Source organism: Sebastes umbrosus, chromosome 7, assembly GCF_015220745.1.
Source record: "Sebastes umbrosus isolate fSebUmb1 chromosome 7, fSebUmb1.pri, whole genome shotgun sequence".
Classification (NCBI taxonomy): Eukaryota; Metazoa; Chordata; class Actinopteri; order Perciformes; family Sebastidae; genus Sebastes; species Sebastes umbrosus.
The window spans coordinates 22,548,301-22,571,303 of record NC_051275.1 but is presented as its reverse complement, the minus strand read 5'-3'; the positions used below and the strand labels follow the sequence as shown (position 1 = coordinate 22,571,303).

Below are 23,003 nucleotides of genomic sequence, written 5' to 3'. Positions count from 1 at the left end.
TATGGGTTTTAAAGTAGAGGGCTGTCGGTAACTCTCCTCTGTTCTGTAGGTTCACACCAACAGCATCCACATCTGTGCCGTAGTGGTGGAGTACGAGACCTCGACTGGCCGCACCAACAAGGGAGTCGCAACCAACTGGCTGAAGAACAAATTGGTCACTGACAACGGCCACAAGTCCACCGTTCCCATGTACATCCGCAAGTCTCAGTTCCGCTTGCCCTTCAAAGCCACCAACCCGGTGATCATGATCGGCCCTGGGACAGGAATCGCTCCCTTCATGGGCTTCATCCAAGAGAGGGGCTGGCTCAAACAACAAGGTATTTATAGAGACCATGTGTTTGTGTGTGTGTGTGTGTGTGTGTTTGTGTGTGTGTGTGTTGTTGTTGTTGTTTGTCTGACCTCTTTACAACCTTATGTCCCCACAAGGCTAGAACGATGAAGGAAAAAACCTCCACATATATATGTGTCTTTTCTGTCCTTGTGTACACTATACCTGCAACCTTGGCCGACTTTACTGTCTTTCAAAGGCTGTAGCAGGCTCAGTTTAAGAGCAACCATGTCATGCTAGCTCGTCGGGAAGGGTTTCAAATAATGCTCCAAAGTTAGGCTAAATTTTGGCGAGGGAAAAACTGGCATGACCATTTTCAAAGGAGTCCATTGACCTCCGACCTCAAGATATGTGAATGAAAATGGTTTCTATGGGATCCCACGAGTCTCCCCTTTCCAGACATGCCCACTTTATGATAATCACATGCAGCTTTGGGTAGTAACATGCATTTTTTTGCAGCAGAAGATGTTAAAAAAGCATTAGGGTTGATGGATAGAAGTAATTAGCAGATTAGCATCTGTCTATTAGTTAGTTAAGTAGGAAGTGTGAGATAGTATGCTTACAAAGTTACTCATAAAACATGATAAATGTGTGTGTAGTTGGGTCTGAGAATTACTTGATCAATTGTATTTTTTAAAAACCTCAATGGAAGAGCCTAAATGGAATAAACAGCATGTACAAAATAACCAATGGTTTGTTTTATTTCCTCTAAAGGAAAGGAGGTTGGAGAGACGGTGATGTTTTTCGGCTGCAGACATAAAAACGAGGATTATATCTACCAGGAGGAGCTGGAGGAAGCAGAGAAGGATGGAGTCCTAACACAGCTTAATGTTGCCTTCTCCAGAGACCAGGACCAGAAGGTACGGCTGTCTACCTCACTGCTGTTAGAGCTCAACAAAATCATCTTGATGTTATTTAAATAATTGAACACCATTTTGCTAAAATAACAAAGCGACAAAACCCTGTTTAAGTGGTGAATTAGATGATGTACAGTACACTGTAGATTATTTATCTGTGTGTATTGATAAACCCTTTTATTTTCTGTGTGTTTGGAACTTTTCGATCACATCATGCACTCATGATCATTATGACCATTCTGGCCTCTATTCACTGGTTACCAGTACAAGCTAGAGCTGATTTTAAGGATCTTGCGTGGTCTTGCAACACCTTACCTATCTGAGCTACAGGGTCGGAGCCAGAGTATTAGGGGGCGGACGGGCAATCAGCTTTGACAGGGGGGGCATTCTTTTTCACCTCATATAGCCTCTATGAAGTGTATATTTAACATTATCATGTTTCATGAAAGAAATAAACTGACAGAGAGACGTATACATACTGTCACTAACACCGTGTCCACACTGAATACGTTAAATCTGCACTTCTGTTCCGTCATGTAAACAAACCACTTACATATCAGCTGTGAGCTCCAGATCAGACTGGAGCTGGAGACGTACAGTAACCACTTAAAAGATGGTTTAGTTGTTATCTTCCTACGTTTGTAGCCTACTTTTTAAACAGAAAACACACGTTTTATATTGTGATATTTACTGGAAATAACATACGATATAGCCAAGAGTAAGTAAGGTGTTATCTAGCTATCTTCTCCAGCCAGCTGCCACCTTATTATGGTTTCTGTAGTGAAATCAGGAGGTGCTGTAGGCTACAGATAATTCCTCAGGCACGCCGTGTGTTTTGCTTGTGCCAGGGTCAAAATGTGCACACACACGGGTGCCGAGATAAACAGGGAGTTAAACAACACATTAATCTAACAGGCTGACTGATTTCTTCATAACCATAATTTCAGTCAATAAAGACTAAATGTGGATGTTTCACTCACCAGTCGTTGTCCCTGCTCAGCCTGCTGTAGTGTAACATTAGTCCATTGTTTTATTCCACGATACTGAACAGAATAATCCAAACAGGTAGAAAAAGTAAGATGTAAGAGGAGCACAGCATGGCTTTTACTGTCTTGGTCCTAATTGCGCTTTAATGCACCAGATTTGTAGGCCTACTTTCTCTCATTTTTTCTCTATTGAGCTGGATTTAACAGACAAAACGTCGCACCGCGCTGTGCAGCGCTGTGTTGCTCGCGGCCAGTTAAGACACTCCAATAGAAAACAATGTATTCAAGCCCAAGTACATGTCGTAGTTGTTTCCTAAATGCAAAACTATCACTGTTTTGTGCTTTATTTTGCATTGCAGTGTTAAGTCCTTCCATTACCAAACAGTATGACTTAATTTTACTTATAGCCCAGCTGTTATTTCAGTTTAGTTTTTTTGTCAGGAGAGAATTCAGCTGAGGGGGCACAGTGACCTTTTTTGGACGGGCCTGGACCCCCAAGGCCCGCCCCTAACGCCGACGCTGCTGAGCTAATTACACCATCTACACCAGCAGTCAATCCTTCAGTTAAAAAGAAATCAGATGGCTTCAGAGCATTTGCATACAGTGCGCCATATCCCTGGATTGGCCTTCCATTACATGTTAAAGAAGCAAGTTCAGTTGAGATCTTTGAATCCATACTGAAAACCTGCCTTTATTCACCTTATTACAGCCTACCCTAGAACTTAGTCGGGTTAATTAGCTTTTAACATAATTTTAACATCGATGTTCTTAATGTGTTTTTTTTATATGGTGTATTATTTATTTGCTTGCTGTGTGTTCTGTCCCTTATATTTATTACAGCCTGCCCTTGAACTTAGTCGGGTCCATCACCCTTTTAACCTCCCTCTAATACTAATACTGTTTTTATCATGGTTGCTTCACTTTACGTCTTTATTTGGTTATGTGCTTTCTGTGTGTTTTGTTCTATGTATTTGTTTTAAATTGTAAAGTGTATTGGGACCATGCTGCATGGTGATTCTGCACTTAAAATAAAATCAAATTTTTTTTTTCTCCTCTTTCCATTTTCCATAATAAAGGTGTATGTGCAGCATCTCATGAAGACAAATAAGGAGGACCTCTGGAAGCTGATTCACTCAAACAATGCTCATATCTACGTCTGCGGGTAATTAAACACATTTGAACAGCAAAAGATTCACATTAAATGTCAGGTATTCAAAAAGATCGAACTTTCACATTCATGCTGTGAAAGAATACTGATTTGAGTTGTTGAATTTTGGTAAACTTGAATCGATGTTGCTGATAATTTGATATAAATGAATTAGAGGGGAAACAAATGCTGAAATGCGGAAACCCGCATTCTCTTTGGTGCTTTGGCGCCTTCTAGTGGGATAATAAATTGGTTTATATACTGCCATCACTCAGGAATCAAAAGTGACTACAGTGGAAATTGCTTATAGTGATCACGGTTACAGTGATCAACCGCTTTTATTACACAGCTTTGTTGAATATAAAGATTCTGATTGGTCAATCATGGCTTTCTACGGTCTGTTATTTCTTTGTAGCAGAACGTTGCTATGTATAACAGACCATTGCTATGGACACAGTTCTGATGTCGGACTCTGGCGGACCGCTTTTGTGACAAATTATTGATTTCTTAAGTAAATAGTCATGTAATAAGCAGGATAATGTACAGCCAGCGGGTCATTGTTGTGAAATAAACCCCGACAGGGCGATGTGGTCTTGCATCGCTGTACATTATCCCTTACGTAAATAGTGAAGCTGTCCATTTCATTACTTAATATTAATTTAATAAATATACTTAAATGTCAATTAGATGGTAATCTGCATGAGAAATGAAGAAAAAGAAAAAGATTGGTTGTAGTAATCTGCTTACAGTGATCAATTTGAACGTGATCACTATAAGAGGTTTCCATTGTAACCACCATGTTAGAAGTGAACATTATTGTTGGCTGATGATTTTGATTACAGGGAAATATTTTCCAGTAGATGGACAAACAAGAAAAAGAAAAAAAAAAACTGAAACAAAGAGGACCAGACATCTAAAGTGCTCTCTCTCCTGCTTTAGGGATGCAAAGAACATGGCTAAGGATGTGCAGACGGCCCTCTATGAAATCGGAGAAGAACTGGGAGGCATGACGCGCACGCAGGCCATAGATTACATCAAGAAACTGATGGCCAAGGGACGCTACTCACAAGATGTCTGGAGTTAAAGAAACTCCGTCTCCCTGCTCAAGGTGGTTTTAAATTTTCTATTTGTATTGTGTGTCTTGTTTTATCAGGACTGAATATATATATAAAACAGTAAACACTTGTTCATCACCCTGGTTCATGAGAGCAGAGATCATGAGGCAAACGCTACCTCAGCAGGTTTTTGTTGATAAACACATTCAGCAATTTTGAATGAATGAATTTGTGTAATTGGGTGTTTGACTGCAACTCTGGGTTGAATGTAGGACCCCGCTGGCTTGAAATCCCTCAATCAATCATGCAAATGCAGCAAGAGAGTCATCTTCATTTCAGATTTAATTTTGATTAGATTCATTGTTATATTAATGAGTCGATCAGAGCAGCTTTATAACTTTATAAGCAGCTGATGACGATGACTCGCTGCGCCCCACCGACAGCAACAGCTGTTCAAGATATAATCCCACTGAGAACATAAAGATTGAAAGAAAGCTCACTCAGTTTGCCGTCTTGAGATATGTGTAACTAATTGATTAACAGATTGTAGATGTAAGCAGATAACAATGGATCATATGTGAATATACGGAGCGTTGTGTGTTCCTGTTGCAGCTCAGAGGCGCTTTAGACATGAAAGGGTGCTGACTTCTGTTTCTCTCTGAGCTGATCTTGTCGTACTTTAGAAAGTACTAAAATGTTTTAGAAAATATGTCAAAATTGTAATGATTAGTATGCAATTATCTTTTGACAAGGGATTTTGCCTGTTATGCAGAAGTTGCTGTTCATTTTATCAGTAACGGAAACCTTTTGAGAGGCACAAAAAGTGATGCAAAGGGGAAAAATTGTGCATTTTATTTCCCATAAAAGCAGGCCTTTAAATATTATGAAAATGAATCTGTTGGTACGCTGTAATAATTGTAAAATATCAATTTGAAACATTGGCCTTGAAACCTGTGACATGTGGCAGTAACACTCGGACATGTAACAACCACTTCTGTTCAATTGTTATATGTATATTGTTTTTTGTTTTGTCCAATCACATATGCACCACTACACGGAGATGACCAGACAAATCAAAAACATTTTGCGTGTCTCCCAGCATCACTCAGTCAGTGCTCATCTCAGTACTTTGTGTGGCTTATATCTGGAGTTTGAGGAGGTCCAGTGAAAGTGCAGCCCGTGCCTTTTTAACACTGCCTTGTGTATTAAGTTAGCATTTAAATCCTGACACTTCACTGTCTTTTTAATAGTTTTTTTTTTCTTCCATGCTTACATTGTGATAAAAAGTCACTTTACACAGTACTGTCACTTTTTTTGTCATTCTACTTGATGATGTAATTGTTTGATTTTATCAAGGCATGCATTTTTTAATGAATAAAATTGGAATAATTTGTTGGGTTGATGACTTTTTTGATGGTTTGCGTTCAACGTGGTAAAATTACTGTTTTAGTGAATGGAGTCTGATCTGGTTTTGAGGACTGTGATATCTATTTCTACGGTTAATACATTGACTATAAGGCTGTATATGTACTGTTACTGTACATGTAGCTCCATCACAATAACTATGCATTTCAATACCAATATTACCATACTATTGAGTATGAAAAATAAATATTTAGTATATCCCAATACATAATATGTCAAATGTAGTATGCCAAAAATACCATTCTGCATCTGGTTGTATTTTGCAGTATGCAAGCCAGCATGCTCTTCTGACTATTCTGACCCACAATCCTCTGCGCATTTTGAACTGATTTTGAACTATCAGTTTAAGTTATCTGAACAAAATCTGTTACAAGGACTGATGTGATAAATCCTGTTCTAGGTTACAAAAAGTTATTGTCCAAAAAGTCATTTTTATTTTTGTTATTGTCTTTACAGTACAATATATTGGTCCAGAAACTATTCATAGCAAGAAGACCAGAGGTGGGATCATAGAAATATATATTTTAATATCTATGCGTGGAACTAATATTTTTAGTGATGACTGAATGTGCTTCAATTAAATGTCCCAGTAAGCCAGCCCATAGTGAGTATGCACTGTACTAGGATCCTGAAATGGACACATCTATATGGAGTGCAGCCATCTACTAATATAATCATTAATTACAGCTGTGTTTTTCCAACTGGGACATATAAAAAAATAATAAAAATATTAATATAAATATATACATACATCAATGCCTTACATATAAAGAACTATACCAGTGCCTCCACAGCTGTGATTGGTACCGTGTAGTGCTAAATCTGATAGACAATCGCAAGATTATGTCATTCTCAGAGTGATTTATCTGGCATATATAATATAATATATATATAATTAAAATATACAGCTTTCTATATGATAAAACCACAATACACTACAAATATGGAAATACAATCAAATACACATCACACAAGACACATACCACCATACAGTAATACACATACACCAATATTTAATCTTTTAAAACTGACAAAAGAGCACACAAACTGCAGTTCTGTTCTAGGCCAGGGGTCAGCAACCTGAGGCTCTGGAGCCACATGAGGCTCTTTAGCTCCCCTCTAGTGGCTCGCTGTGGATTTTTTTTTTTAAGAATTAGTGGAAATGAATAACTGTTGTTTTGTTTACATTTTCATTTAAAGTCATAGTATTACGAGAATAAAGTCCTAAGTTTACGAGTAAAAAAAGTTGTATTATTATGAGAATAAAGTCATAATATAAAGTAGTAATTTTACGTGTTATTTTCTTTTTTCTCGTAATATTACAACTTTTTTCTCGTAAAGTTATGACTTTATTCTCGTAAACTTCTGACTTTTTGTTGCGTAAAGTTATGACTTTATTCTCGTAATATTACAACTTTTTTCTTGTAAAATTATGACTTTATTCTCGTAAACTTCTGCCTTTTTTTCTCCTAAAGTTATGACTTCATTCTCGTAACATTACGACTTTTTTCTCGTAAAGTTATGACTATATTCTCGTAACATTCCGACTTTTTTCTCGTAAAGTTATGATTTTATTCTCGTAAACTTCTGACTTTTTTTTCACCTAAAGTTATGACTTTATTCTCGTAACATTGCGACTTTTTTCTCCTAAACTTATGACTATATTCTCGTAACATTACGACTTTTTTCTCGTAAAGTTATGACTTTATTCTCATAACATTCCGACTTTTTTCTCGTAGATTTATGACTTTATTCTCGTAATATTACGACTTTTTTCTCGTAGATTTATGACTTTATTCTCGTAAACTTCTGCTTTTTTCTCGTAAATTTATGACTTTATTCTCGTAAACTTCTGACTTTTTTTAGCGTAAAGTTATGACTTTATTCTCGTAATATTACAACTTTTTGCTTGTAAATTTATGACTTTATTCTCGTAAACTTCTGACTTTTTTTCACCTAAAGTTATGACTTTATTCTCGTAACATTACGACTTTTTTCTCGTAAAGTTATGACTTTATTGTCGTAATATTACGACTTTTTTTCTCGTAAATTTATGACTTTATTCTCGTAAACTTCTGACTTTTTTTAGCGTAAAGTTATGACTTTATTCTCGTAATATTACAACTTTTTGCTTGTAAATTTATGACTTTATTCTCGTAAACTTCTGACTTTTTTTCACCTAAAGTTATGACTTTTTTTAGTGTAAAGTTATGACTTTATTCTCGTAATATTACAACTTTTTTCTCGTAAAGTTATGACTTTATTCTCGTAATATTACGACTTTTTTATCGTAAATTTATGACTTTATTCTCGTAAACTTCTGACTTTTTTTCACCTAAAGTTATGACTTTATTCTCGTAACATTCCGACTTTATTCTCGTAGATTTATGACTTTATTCTCGTAAACTTCTGCCTTTTTTCTCCTAAAGTTATGACTTAATTCTCGTAATATTACGACTTTTTTTCTCATAATATTATGACTTTATCCTCGAAATCTCAGATTTCTTTTATTATTATTTTTGCCTAAAATGTGTCTCTTTTGATAGTAAAGGTTGCTGAGCCCAGTCCTAGGCCATGGTGTATTGTATTGTATTGTTCTGTATTGTATCGTAATGTATTGTATCGTAATGTATTGTATTGTATTGTATTGTATCGTAATGTATTGTATTGTATTGTATTGTATAGTATTGTATTGTATTGTATTGTATTGTATTGTATTGTATTGTATTGTATTGTATAGTATTGTATTGTATTGTATTGTATCGTATTGTATTGTATTGTATCGTATTGTATTGTATTGTTCTGTATTGTATTGTATTGTATTGTATTGTATTGTATTGTATTGTACTGTACTGTATTGTATTGTCTCTCTCTCACCAGTAGGTGGCGGTGTTGTGAGGTATCTGTGAGTAGCAGCAGCTCTGAACAGGAAGAAGAAGAAGAAGGTCTGAATAAGGGAAGTGTGTCGCAGAGTGTTTCATCTCTACATTCTGCTGCGCTGCGTCGATGTCAACCAGGGTTTTTATCAGCTAATCACGAGAAAACAACACTTCATTGTATTTTTAACCACACATACAACGTCACAGAATGGCCACTGGTAAGTCTAGCATGTTATTTATTATATACAGATAGTAGATAGTGGGTAAAATACGTATAATGTTACCATTTTGAGCTAAAGTAGCGGCTAACCGCGAGGCCGAGAAGAAGGAACGGCTCCGTCTAACTCCTGGAGCGTGGCTCGTCTTTGTTTATACCGATGCTTTTGATTCTCTAAAGAACTAGAAACCTTTTAAAATACTCACACAAATGTTGTTTTAGAACAAGCAATATTTATATTCAACCCATGTGGTTTAAATCAATCTCTCCCAGAGGATGGACTGTATTTATAAATCTATGTTAGGTCGTTTCAGGATTTAGCCAGAGCCCGAGACCACACTGACCGCCATTTTTCTTGTTACTGGAGTGGCGTGGTGACATCTGGGCCTGCTGTCGACTTTACATTACTTTATCACATTTTATCTTTATTTCAAAGCTTTGCTCCTTCTGCTGGTATGGTATACTTGTTTTTTTGCGGATAGGTGAGATAAATGTGCTATTTTACCATTTTATTAATTTACTGTTCATTCTTTGATCTGTAAGTAGTTTGTTTCATTTTGTCATTGTTTTAATTAGCTCCTTTATTTATTAATCTTTGTATTAATTCCCTTATTTATTTACTCTTCTGTTTAATTTTCCTTTTTATTTATTTAAGTATTTTTTTTTAATACATTTTTAAATTAATTTATTTTTGCATTTCTTTATTCTCTATTATATATATATATATATATATATTTTTTTTTTTTTTTAAATTGTATTTATTTGTATGTTCTGACCCCATGACACATTGAGAGACAGCCCCCTCATTGGCATAATGAGGCAGAAATGCATAAAGAAATGAGAAAAAAAAGAAATGCATAAAGGAAAGAATACAGAAATAAATTCGTACATTTTAATAAGTTTGGGGAAACAAATAAGGGGTGAAATGCATAAATAAATAAGTAAAGAAACCTCCATGTACATAGACAGCTTATAGAAAGGCTTCAGAAAGGCGTGCAGCTAACTTAGCTGTTCCTACTTTTTCTGTCTTCAAACTGCATAATCTGCTTAGTCAATTTGATATTTTACACATTTTTTTTTAGAAAAAAAGTTCTTGAATGAAAGACTTTATTTTGAATATAAAAATAAATAAAAACAGATACAAAATAATAACAAACAAAACAAGAGTAATAGTGTCCAAAAAGGAGTAGGTTGAAGTAAAACTTATAATTCCCTACCCCTTTCTCACTTTTCCTCTAATAACTAAATTCTTTGTATTAATGGTAAACTATTGTTTTATTCCTCTTTTAGATTCAGGCTACGGTGGCTCACAAAGGTAAATGCACAAACAAAACAAGCCTCACATTAATCTCCTATATAAACTGGGGGGGGCGGGGGGGGAGTTCAGAAACTTGCCAAACAATATGCCTTATATATTTGTCTTAATCAGCATGACATTAAACATGATAATTGAGAACAATTAGATGAAACAATGAAGTTCTGTGTGACCCATTAAAAGTGGTTTCTCCATTGGATACATAAGAATTAAAGAAAGCTTGAGGTAACAGCTCAACAACCATAGCAATGCATATGTCAACAACACAACACTCTAAGCTCAGGTTTGTCATTATTACACTCACAGTAAAGCATTAAGGGAAGTAAACTTCCCTTAATTACCTTCACAATGATGTCCAACTTGTAAAAATCATGCATTTGTGGGATGTGCAGCACAGCTGATTATGTGGGTAGCGCCCAAGAAAAATTTGCCAAATGCTCTGCCAATTGTAAACAGTGTATTCTCCAGAGCATTTTGGCAAAGTTTTCTTGGGTGCTACCTACATAATCAGCTGTGCTGCTCATCCCACAAATGCATGATCCTTAAACGTTGGACATTATTGTGAAGGTAAATAAACAGGCTTTCAACCATGTAAAATACAATGACCATTAGCATTGTAACAACAGAGAAATAATCCACCAAACACAAGTTTCCGAACTTTATTCCCCCAGTTTATGTAATGTTATAGATTAACTGTTGTACACATTATTATTATTATTATTATTATTATTATTATTATTATTCAAAGCATGCTTTACATGTAACCACGGAGAGACACACACAAAGTGAGTTTTTTTGAATGCAACAAAAAACGGAAGTTAACTGCTTCTATCATGTGTTTTTGTAGCTATGGGTCATATGGCGGCCAGCAGAGTGGACAGGTAAGAAATTTTACACCAAGTTACTATCAGTCTGTTAGCTGTAACAGTTTTTAAATCAGTTTTTACTTTTTGATTATACTCTGTCTAACTGTGCTTCCTGATTGACAGGGTTATGGACAAGGAAATGGCAGTGGCTCTTATGGGGGACAGGGTTACGCCGGCTATGGACAGCAAGGCGCAGCATCACAAGGTATCTATAGCGCCTTTCAGAAACCCAAGTACGCTTTACAAAGGAGGCACACAAAATCATACTAATAAATAACACGGAGGAGAAACTATAGCTAAGTAATTAATGAGAGTGACGTGTAGGAAGAGTCAGCTGAGATCATAGGCCTTGATGAACAGGTGGTGCTTGAGGTGTTTTTTGAAAGTGTCCAGGGATGAAGCATTTCTTATTTCAGGAGGGAGAGAAGGGCGCAGGCCGCGACGCTGAAGGCTCTGTCGCCTAATGTTCTCAGCCGGGTGTGGGAGGTGGAGAGCAGACCAGTGTCAGAGGATCGTAGTTTCCGGGATGGAGTGTAGGGATGTAGAAGGTCGTTTAGGTACTGATGGGCAAGGGCCCATGATGCCTTGCGTGAATTGTGTCCGTATTCCGGCGCGTCATGTCACTGAATCGTTTTCCAGCAACGCTAATTGTTTCTCCTAGAGCGATTGTATAAAAAAATCTAGTAAAACGTGTGAACACCACTTATTATTATTATTATTATTATTATTATTATAGCTCACCTGAAGAAGTGGCCTCAGATAACCTACACTAGCATATTTAGCTAATTTATTGACTCCGTTGATACAGACGGTGAAACGATCAACAATGTGAAAAGCTCTGATGCAGATCAGGACTTCTACAGTAACAAAGGTTTGTTTTTATCCTACACAGGTAACCGTACTTAAACTATTTGTAGTGTAATGCTGCCATGCACTCCGTGCCATGAACTGCCTTACATTTTAAACTGTACAGAAAATAGGGAAAGTAACTGGCTGTCATTAAACCAACGCTACAATGATGTGTCCTCCCTACACATCAAATCACAGCTGATGTTCTCCTGGCACTGCTGTCAGTCCTTTTAAGGACCTGACGTCGCTTCTACGCTGCTCTTTCGTAGCCCGACTAACGTACACTAACTATATTCTGTACACTAACGATGTTCCGTACAGATACAATTTTTCCGCCGATCGCTGAATAAATATTTCCGTATCGTGCATAACATTTATAGGCGTGTCATCATCAGTTCCCCCTCTTTCATTCCCGACCAAGCAAGAGACCTCCACCATTTGGTCCAAAAGACATCAGTCAAAGTGTAGACTGTCTAATAGATAATCCCCTGGAGAATGAGCACACAAACAAGCTTGTCTGTCTCTTAACAACAGAGGAGTGCTGACGGGCATAAAGTATACGGAACACCGTACCACAGCTCCGCAAGGACATTTTAGAAAATGCCAATTTAACGTTCGTTAAATATCTGTGAAAAATAAAGTGGGATTTTGTAAAATGAAGGTGAATTACTTTTCAAAAGAAGCGCCTTTGGTGGTTAGCCACTATGGTTAGCCTATGGGACTAACTAGCGTACTGCTACTTCTGATACCTCATGGGAAGTTAAAGACATAATCATTTTTACAGTAACACCCCTGAGAATAAGGTGGATAGTATATGTGTATTTAAGATAATAGCAATGATTGGTGCATTGCACTGATGCTTTCTTAATTGCTTACATTGTCAATATTTATTAGGCCAACCAACCTATGAGATTGCCTCCAAAAGGGGAGGTGTTCAGTTAAATGACAGTCACTCGTGTATCCAGTATGAAGTCACTTGAAGATATTGTGGCTTAGAATACTTGCTTTAGCCATATTGGTTCTCAACCAGGGATCTGGGTCCCCAGAAAAATGGGGAATAGTTTATTTTAGATATTTTAATTCACTATAGAAGTGAGCCCAATTTGAGTAAGAATAACAAGAGTGACTAGTCTGATCATAGCTTTCACTTCCTCCATGGTTATCTCCTCAAATGTAGTTGACAACTAGAGAATTCTGGTCTTACTCGTATCTAACAACCAAACTCTTATCAAATGGGTGTCTATGACCTAATGTGTATGAAATTAGGGGTCTTTGACACTAAAAAGGTTGAGAACCACTACCATAGAAAAGTCACAGAAGAATTCAAGATGCTTTTTTGTTTTGTTGTAGTTTAGTAACATATTTTTGATTCACTTTATTGCATGCAACAATGCTTTGTTTTGAAAGAAATTAGATTTTTCTCAATTTTGTGAATTTTCTCTTTGACAGATGGTTATAGCCAGTCTCAGCCACAGAGCACTGATAGTTACGGACAAGCGCCAACTGGGTAAGGCACCAATATTGCATTATTCAGGGACTTTATTAATTTGTATCAGTACTGTGATTTTTCTGGGGCGCGTGATTCTCACTGACATTCTTTGCCCCATAATGGCTTATTAATATCAAGATGTAAAATATTCTAAAACATTATAACATACCAGAATCGGAGCATTATTAAACAACATAATACAAAACTATACAGCATATTGTAACACATTTGATAAACCCAGAGGCAAAATTGTATTTGTAGAAAACTGAAATGCAAGTCATGTAAACCAGCAAATCAATTATGCAATATAGTTTTAATTTGACTAATGATTAATATTGTCATTTACGGCTCCACTTCATGGTTGACAACTGCTTTTTTTAACTCCCTTATGATGAAAGATGAAAACAACTCATTAATAGATTCAATTATTTGGTATCTCTGTTGTGCTAACTGTAACTATCTTTGCTAAAACTACTTCAAGGTATGGCGACAAGACAACAACATCGTCGTCGTCGTCTTATGGGCAGCAAGGTTCCTATGGTAGCCAGGGTCAAGGAGGAAACAGCTATGGTCAGCAAAGCTCCTATGGTAGCCAGGGGCAAGGCGGTGGTGGTAGTGGCGGCGACAGCAGTCGTGGCGGCGGTGGCACTGGTGGTGGCGGCGGCAGCAGCTATGGAAGATGGAGTGACGGTACAGATAACTGGCTTTTTAAATAATATAGACTACATGTGTGTTCTGTAAGTACTTATGAATGAGACACAAATGTGCTGTCTCATAAGTCAGGTTGCGTAGTTGCTCAATGAATATTTCTGAAAACCAGGTGAAAGCGGTGGTCAGGGTGGGAGGTTTGGACGTGACCAAGGAGACCGTTCCGAAGGCGGAGGTGGCTTCAGAGGCCGAGGCCGTGGTGGTGGCGAGGGCGGTGGCTATGACCGTGGCGGTTTTGACCGCAGTGCTGGATATGACCGCAGTGCTGGATACGACCGTGGCGGAAGGGGTGGAGATCCTGGTATGGGGTAAGTTGCATAGTGCCACTACCCCCAAGGTACCTCTATACACTGTGAAATATGAGACATGACTTGTTGTCACTCAACACATCATCACTCATCAACTACAAACCACCCACATAGATGATTTTCACCAACCATCTGCTTTGTGCTCCAGATCTCAAAACTCTGGTATTTTTTTTTTTTTTTTTTTTTTCCCAAAACTGGATTCATCCAAAGTTGTTCACATAGGTAATATTCACCAACCCTCTGCATTGTGCTCCAGGTGCCTGAACCGTACGATTTTTTTCCCCCCGAAATCAGATTCACCTGAAGTTTTTATACAGGAAACATGCTGGTGTCAAATCCACATTGCTGTTAAGATCAAATGATCGGTAAACAGGCATAAGTGGTGGTTGATTAAAGGTTAGAGATGAATGTTTGGCCCACTGAGGATCTACTCGTTATCATTGGGGTCTTAAGTAAATGAATGGAGACTGAACATGTCTGCACAAATAGGGTTGCAAAGGGTCTGACAATTTCCAAGGGAAATTAAGCTTGGAAATTTTGGAATTTTTCCACAATTTCAATATAAAATTATACCTTTCTCTCATTATTATTGAACTAATTTAGTGGAGAAATGCACATACAAAAATACTAGCTCTTATGGCATGTGTTGCCCATTAAACTGAAGCATAATCATGAACTGCATTCAGCAGCGCACTCTGTATCACATGTACAGATAATTGGCATCCCATTAAATAAGAATTAACCCTTTGGCTCAGACAGTGCAGTAGTGTGGGCTGCACATGTGATTGGAGAATGCACTGTGCATGCAGAGGACTACATGCTTTTATGTAAGTTTTGATTATGTTAATGGAGTGACTATATATATTTTATACTTTCATACGTCAGTTAACCAGCAGATAGTAGCCCAAAGTACACAGTTTATAACTTAACACACGGAATGAGAGAGTTGGCATTTGACAAATTCATGGATTTATTTGGTGCATTAATGAATTGTCTGCTTATGCTATGGCAAAAGGTTAGCTTCTATCTGCATATGACAGTGTATATATAGCCTGAACAGATAACCCCTGTTTCCATTTTATTTCCCATTAATTCCCATGGAAGGTTTCCACTTAGAATTTTCCCAGGATTTTGCAACCCTTGGCACCACAGACCCGGTTGCGCAACCATATTATCCCAGACATTTGGGCGGTTTTGTCCATTCTGCAACAGAACGTCGACAGTTTTATATCAGCCAGGAAGAGAGACCATGTGTCATTTTTTAGAGGCTGTATAGTATTAGGAGAGAAATGAAGAGCTCTACTCAACCAGATGTTTCTGTAAGGAGAACAACACTGCAGCACATCATTCATTAAGTGCTTTCTTACACATGGAAATCTTGTGCTCCACACTGAGATGCATACTATGACTCTGTGGCTTTACCCTTTTTAGGAGCTGAAAAAAGTAGCACTTCTCAGTTTTGAAGAGATTCTAGCTAAGGTGCCCATCTGCTCATGTGTTTGAGGAGTGGAGAAAAATATGCATTGTAATTATTTTGAGACCGACTTTTGTACGACCTAAAAACTTCACATGTTGGTCCACTAGGTCATTGTGGAGGCGACTGGCACAACAATGTGTTATTTGTTCTACCAGTGAAAGCCCTTTTTAATTCAGGCAAGAGCTTTTCTGTAAAATTTGACCTTGATCCAAAGAGGATTTTTTTTTTTTGTGCTTTCATATTTTTATCAAAGTTAAATCTCCAGCAGCCATACTTTTTCAATTGCCAGAAATTCAATTTTGGTGTTTCTTGTGCTCCGAGGACCACATGTTAGTTTTTGAACAATGGAAACTCCACTGAAACGATGCCCTTAGACCTGGAGCCACATCTTCAGCTGCTTCACATTCAAACAGGTTTCATTCAAGTGTTGTATATTTGACAATGGCGAACATGTGTGCTGTGTTAACATGGATCTACATTTTATACTACAGGTGTTCAGAGTGACTGAACTAAAACTTGGACCTCAGTTAAAGGATCTCATAAACGCACTCAGTGGAAGATTGCTTATCAGTTGCTACACCCCTTCACACCAATTCGGCTTCTCATTTAAAAAATTCAGCTGGTTTACCGGCTCTTAGTATCCAATCTGGTCATGTAAAAAGTACCAAATTCATTGTAAATGGTGACCGAGATGTGATGATGTCTTCACTCGTCTACCTGATTGTTCAGTCAGAGCTGCCTAGTCGTCTGTTCATTGATCTCTAATGTCAAAGACTAACGTATTCCTCGTGTGAGACATTTCCACCATAGTCGCACACCCTGGCAGGAGTGCATACTGATGGGGATGTAGGGGAGCTTTGAGCTCTCAGTTGGGACAAAGGAAAAGCCATCATATCTCCAATTTTTCCTCTGCAGAGGTGGTGACCGTGGTGGCTACAAAAATTACGGTGGTAAGTGACGAGCATCAGAACTGTGTCGGTGGGGGAGGAAAGAACTTGAGTTAGAAAAAAGAAAAGAGAGGGGGATTTAAAAAAAAAAAAAAAAAAAAAAAAAAAAATTGGTGAATGCCACCATTTTCATGTCCAGATCCCAAAGGGACTCCACCTATTATTCTTAGCAGGGTTTCTCTTAGATGACTTCAGATATGGTAAAGAACATGGAGCCTGAGTTGTAAAATTATGGTATTGTTGCATGAAGACGAGGGCTGATTGTAAATGACATGAGGTGCTCCCAGGACGAAGAAGGAAAACTTTCTAAAACTGGAGACTTTTTTGGTTGTTTTCATTTCTGGTGTAGGCTCAAAAAAACCCAGAACACTTCTGTTCTTGTTGCACGTTGTTGGTATGTGATGCAACGGTATGAAAACACCCATCAGAGAGCTGTAAACATGGACATTTGTTTAATTTTTTTTATCATTATGCATTGATAGGGATGAAGTTTATAATTATTTGTGTGAAACAGTGCAACGGTTTTTAAGTTTCCCTGCTCAAGTGTTCTCCTCCACCCTCTCCTCTGTTTTACAGGCTCTCGAGACTTCGACTCAAGGGATGAACCAGGTAAGACTCTATTTGAACATTACCTAATTAAATAACCAGGGTTTGTACTGATCAATGGGCTCTAATTCAAAATCAGTCCAGTCATTGTAATCTGATATCAGAGCGTCAATATCACAATTTATGTTTTCAGTTGTAATGAGTTAGATCATAACTTCAGGAACTTCAAGAATTTAGCAAAAATGTTCAAGTTAATGAGATATGGTTCGTTATAAACTGTAAATGGATATTCTCAAAGTTCCTGATTGTTTCTGCAAATATATTATGAAAAAGCAATGAGTTGCCATGGTTTCCCATATGGATATGATTATTTGTGATATCCTACAATACACTTCATTCTCACACTTCACACTATTTTATTTTTGTTAGATGTTCTGTTTCTGCCTGTGAGATGGTCAAAGTAGATCTCCATGTATAATCAATCCAATATAATCATTGCTTGCATTTTTTTTATCTCTTCCACAGCTGGTGAGCAGGACAACTCTGACAACAACACCATTTTTGTTCAGGGACTGGCAGAAGAAGCCACAGTTCAGGAAATCGGTGACTACTTCAAGCAAATTGGCATCATCAAGGTACTGAGTTAGACTCTTGGCACGTTCTCACTCCATTTACACAGCAACATGCATCTTAATGACGTTGGAGACTTGATTAAACAGCCAATGTTTCTACCGCTACTTTCTAAATTTATCTCTAGTTTGTTACTTTAATGTGACATTTAGCGCTGTGCAATATGGCTTATAAATAGTATCTCAATATTTTTAGGCTATATCGCGATATACGATATATATTGGACCTATAACCGATAAATTGAGAATTATAAAATTGAAAGGCGTTTCTATTTTAACCGGCACATCTTTTCTAGTCTTTGCAGCCCAGAAACTCACAGACCAATTGCATACATTGTAAATATTATCACGTGATGCTACTCAGACAATCAAATCTATGCTGAGTGAGATACACACACACACACGGGAGAGACGAGGCAACAGAAGACAGCGAAAACAGAGCTTTTTATCCAGAATGGACAGACTCTTACATTTTCATTCTTCCCACGGACAGTTTAAAAACAGTATGTCCCATGTGCAGAGACCGTGGCGATTATTAAAAAAGCGGTAATGTCTTTTTTAATCACCTTTTCCAACCTCAACAGGTATAAACTCGCTTCGGCACTTCACTTCTTCAACTCTCTCCAGGCTCTTTCCCTGTTCCCTACTTCACTCTAGATACAAACACACCCATACGCACATTCATGCTTATACGCCACACACACACACACACACACACACTCGCCCAGGAGAGAGGGAGAGCACCACGGGAGAAGTGAAACACCAAAGCGAGTCTCATGCCGGTGACTTAAAACTGTACAATATTTGTACTCGGTGTTGCCGATATAGTAATTTCCTACATCCCACGTAGAACAAGCCAGAATACATTGAGTATATTCAATATATCGCCCACCCCTAGTTACATTAGTATTTTTGGAGCAAATCAATGTCACAAAAAGTCTTCATAAAAATTAGGTACTCGATACATCTTCCCTTCATCAGATTGTTGTAGCTCTTTATCCTTTGAACCAGTAGCATTAAGATTTTGTTGAGCGTTAACCTCTTCCTGTGAATACCTGCCACCTAGCCCAAGCAGGTGTAGAAATGATAAATGCAAACGTAAGCACTGAGAATCCGGTCTTCAATTTTTGTGCTTTTAGGTAAACAAGAAGACTGCCCAGCTAATGATCAACATCTACACTGACAAGGCCACCGGTCAGCCAAAGGGAGAGTGTACAGTGTCATTTGATGACCCGCCCTCTGCCAAAGCTGCTATTGACTGGTTTGATGGTAAGCGCACTGGCGTATTTTTCAATTTCTCTAATCATGCACTCGTATCATTCAGGGTCCCTCTGACTGATTATGTTTCATTGCAGGCAAGGAGTTCAACGGCAAACCCATCAAAGTATCATTTGCCACCCGCAGAGCTGAGTTCACACAGAGAGGAGGAGGAGCAGGAGGAGCAGGGGGAGGAGGAGGTGGTGGAAGAGGGGGACGAGGAGGAGGTAGGTGTTGAACCAGCTGTCTCAGGGCTCATATAGCAGTCAAATATCTTAAAGATTGAAGTTCTTGTTAGTGTGGCTGCTTCTGAAGTTTTTGACTAATTGTCCGTCGCTTTCAGGTTTCAGAGGTCGTGGCGGAGGAGGAGGCGGAGGAGGACCCAACTTTGACATTAAAGGAGGAGACTGGCCCTGTCCCAACAGGTTTGTTTGCTTTTTATGTAAATGCTTATTAATATACAGCAGAAGGGACTCACTTGGCCTCATTGGTGCGTTTTTTAATGTATAATATATACATTTGATTTGTCCTCAGCTCTTGTGGCAATATGAATTTTGCACGGCGGCACGAGTGTAACAAGTGTGGCGCTCCGAAACCAGGAGATGGAGGATTCGGAGGTGGAGGTGAGTGCTTTTAACCCTTTGAACTCTGCAATAGAGATGGTCTGCCAGTGCCTGCATTGGTGTTCATCCTTACTGTGAAGTCTTTTCCCAAAATGTTACTAAATAAACACACAAGACATAAAGATCGTAAATATTTCTTAACTCTCAATAAGTTATTTGAACTAAACACATTTTTTAGTTTTGGAGATCTGCTCATTTTAACGAGCAGATCGAGTGCAAAGGCGGCTGGATAGTTTTGTATGTTCTGCATGTAACGCGACGTAAAGACGTCATCATGAGCGTACAACGTGATGACATGAAAGACGGAAGCCTTAGCTTTCTGCTGCAAAAAGAATGAATGCTTTAGCTATTATGTTTTTTATTTTGGATCGATTTTAAACAAGATCGTGCAATTTCCCGTGGGAAATCTGTTTTTTTTTTTTTAAAGGGTTAATTTAATTTCAATACTGAAGAAAATTGTTGTATCAACAGCATGTCTGTCCAGTGCCTGTTGTCTGACATAATATTTGTGACTGTGTTTGCAGACCGTGGAGGCAGAGGTGGTTATGGCGGTGGCTTCAGAGGTCGTGGTGGAGGTTTCCGTGGTGGAGACCGTGGAGGAGATCGCGGGGGAGACCGTGGAGGCTACGGCGGAGGTGGCGGATTCGGAGGGGGTTACAAAATGGGAGGAAGGTTGGTTAAATCCTTTTTTTGGGGGGTTTTCGCATTGTGTACATTTGACATGTAAGCTGACCTTCTGCAAGAGGATATCTTTGCTGATGTAGTTTGATCATGTGACCACAATGGGGCGCAGCCTGCCTGAGATTAGTCAACAAATGACTAAAGATGTGCTCTGTCCCAGTTTCACACTACATACTAACTGTATACCATAGTGTGTTATACACCAATCTTTATATTATACTGTATACTCTCAGGAAAGGATATAATACTTGATTACTTGTCAACTATTAAATTAATCGGCAACTATTTTAATGATTAATCGGTTTGAGTCATTTTTTAAGAATAAAATTCTGATTCCAGCTTCTTAAATGTGAATATTTTCTGGTTTCTTTACTTCTCTATGACAGTAAACTGAATATCTTTGAGTTGTGGACAAAACGAGACATTTGAAGACATCATCTTGGGCTTTGGGAAACGCTGATTGACATTTTTCACCATTTTCTGACATTTTATAGACCAAATAAGTAATCGAGAAAGAAATCGAAAATGAAAATAATCGCTAGTTGCAGCCCTACATCAAAACACCACTGCCTTTTTAAACTCGGAAGAGACGGTAACATCTTTTTCTGTGACGGTTACATTTTTATTTTCTGGCTTTGAAGAGGAATAGTGTTCAACAGCACTTAAATCAAGTTAATTTAAAAGTGTATACTGACTGATTTGAGTATACTTAATTTTGTCACTTTCCCAAATTGGGTATTCAGTCCATCCTGACACCTAGACTCTTAAACCAAAGAGCCATTTTAACTCCCTGCTCATTAAGAATCCAAGTGTGTCTAAATATTCATGGTACACCCTTCACTCAATGTTTTGGTGTCCTTCGAGGGTCTCGGCTATTTGCAAATTTTCATATATTGCTGCTCAGTGAAGGTGAAGTGCTGCGTTAATCGAGGGGTTGTTGGAGGAAGGACGGTCTGCTTTTTATTGAAAGCAAATCCATTTACAAATTTAAAAGGTGAATGAGGACTCACCTTCATATCTGTCGTTCAGACGATGGCGGTTAATTCAATGACAAAGGGGGATGTTGCTAGCTGGTAACCGACATATTTTGTCTCTTCTTTGCAGAGGTGACCGTAGAGACGACAGAAGAGAGCGGCCATACTAAGTGTTGAGCAGACGGAAACCATCTCAGCCCACGAGTTCGCCATGGAGGGGAGGGTTTAGTTTGGGAAAACTGAGGACCGGGATCAGACGTTCTGATTTGTGCACCTTTTTTTGTAGCCAGTGCATCCCAACTATTACTGCTCGTCTGAGCGAGGGACGGGTGTGTTGAGCTACTGTAAAGGGACTCTGGGGCTGATTGGCATGCTGTCAAATGTTTTGGTTTTTTTTTTCTCTGCTTTTTTGTTTTTGTTTTATTTCTTTGTACATCTTTTTAATTTCCTCTCAGATTCTAGTTGCAGATGTTTTTGTGAGGTAGACTTCGTATCATTGTTTTGTATGAACGGATTAAGTGTTTTACTTGGGTTCTTTTTTTTCAAAATATTAAAAAACTGTGATCTTTTCTCTGTGTGCTTTGTGTGAGTTTATACCCCATTATTTGCAAATACTATTTTTATCCAGCCAGACATTTAAAGGGACTGTTTGTAACTCTTTAAGTGTATAAATCTACCAGGTCGGTTTCCAATGCCCGCTCGCGTGTGGCTACACTGTTCAGACTCCCTGTGGACACGTACTTTCAGACTCCAACACAAACTACACGGAAGCACCAAAACCTCTTGGTTCTATCTAGTGAAGCCTGTCTTGCAAAACAGTGTTGGCGGCGGTCGTAGTACGCAGGGGAAACCGTAACTTTGGTCTCCAGGACCGAAGTCTGCTCTGCTGCCTGCTTGCCGTCACTCACACAACGCGCTCATTCTCGCTCCACCTCTCACGTGCATGCGCGCACGCTCCACACTGCAGAAGAGTTCGTAGCTCTGAGAATATCTAGAGACTGTACAATGGACGTTTATGCAGAAATAAATGCTGCAGCTCCTCCAGACAAACAGGTTTCCCGTGTCTTGTGAAGTGACGGGGCTCCGCAGCGAGAAACGTTATCGTCTCCGACCAAAACTCCGGTGTCTCCCGTGTTCCCTCCGACCGCGGTCGGGAGGCTGAAGCAGGAAAAGCCAACACTAGGATCAGCATTGATTCATGGAGAGCCCTTCGTCTGGTCAGCTAACATTACTGCCAAGCAGCTGAAATATAGAGTGATATTGTGCTTTTAGCTGACGTGTGTCGCCTCTCTGTTTTAAGTGATGCTCGTTCATGACTTTTGCTGACTTAACGACCACAGGTAAGCATTTCTGAAAATTACAAACAGTCCCTTTAAAATCTATTAAGTGCACTAGTATGTTGGATCATTCTGCTGGTGTTTGGCCCTCAGCTGCTGTGCT

The 23,003-nt window shown here is 38.5% G+C and overlaps 2 protein-coding genes across 9 annotated transcripts in view; both read left to right on the top strand.

The window, feature by feature from the left end:
- porb (P450 (cytochrome) oxidoreductase b) overlaps positions 1–23,003 on the top strand; it is a 46,380-nt gene that overhangs the window by 22,776 nt on the left and 601 nt on the right. For 2 of the 4 annotated variants that reach the window (XM_037775975.1, XM_037775976.1), the window contains 4 exons: positions 50–317; positions 1,043–1,188; positions 3,248–3,333; positions 4,258–4,593. In XM_037775975.1, coding sequence (XP_037631903.1) covers positions 50–317; positions 1,043–1,188; positions 3,248–3,333; positions 4,258–4,402 — 645 coding nt within the window. In that variant the 3' untranslated portion in view covers positions 4,403–4,593. Of the gene's footprint in view, positions 1–49; positions 318–1,042; positions 1,189–3,247; positions 3,334–4,257; positions 4,594–9,606; positions 9,630–23,003 lie in introns of those variants that run through there. The other 2 variants (XR_005207653.1, XR_005207652.1) reach the window with 2 other exon arrangements.
- taf15 (TAF15 RNA polymerase II, TATA box binding protein (TBP)-associated factor) lies at positions 8,739–22,133 on the top strand. Of its 5 annotated transcripts, none has more exons than XM_037775982.1 (17): positions 8,739–8,895; positions 10,185–10,209; positions 11,057–11,090; positions 11,199–11,280; positions 11,884–11,946; positions 13,374–13,431; positions 13,895–14,103; positions 14,234–14,429; positions 16,822–16,856; positions 17,430–17,462; positions 17,925–18,034; positions 19,168–19,297; positions 19,384–19,485; positions 19,629–19,710; positions 19,820–19,908; positions 20,433–20,580; positions 21,694–22,133. In XM_037775982.1, exons 1-17 carry the CDS (start codon positions 8,886–8,888, stop codon positions 21,731–21,733), a joined length of 1,446 nt encoding a protein of 481 aa, XP_037631910.1. In that variant the 5' UTR covers positions 8,739–8,885; the 3' UTR covers positions 21,734–22,133. The 5 variants fall into 5 exon arrangements, with proteins under 5 accessions (XP_037631910.1, XP_037631908.1, XP_037631907.1 ...); XM_037775980.1 differs by having other exon boundaries at positions 19,384–19,512; positions 19,820–19,905; XM_037775979.1 differs by having other exon boundaries at positions 19,384–19,512.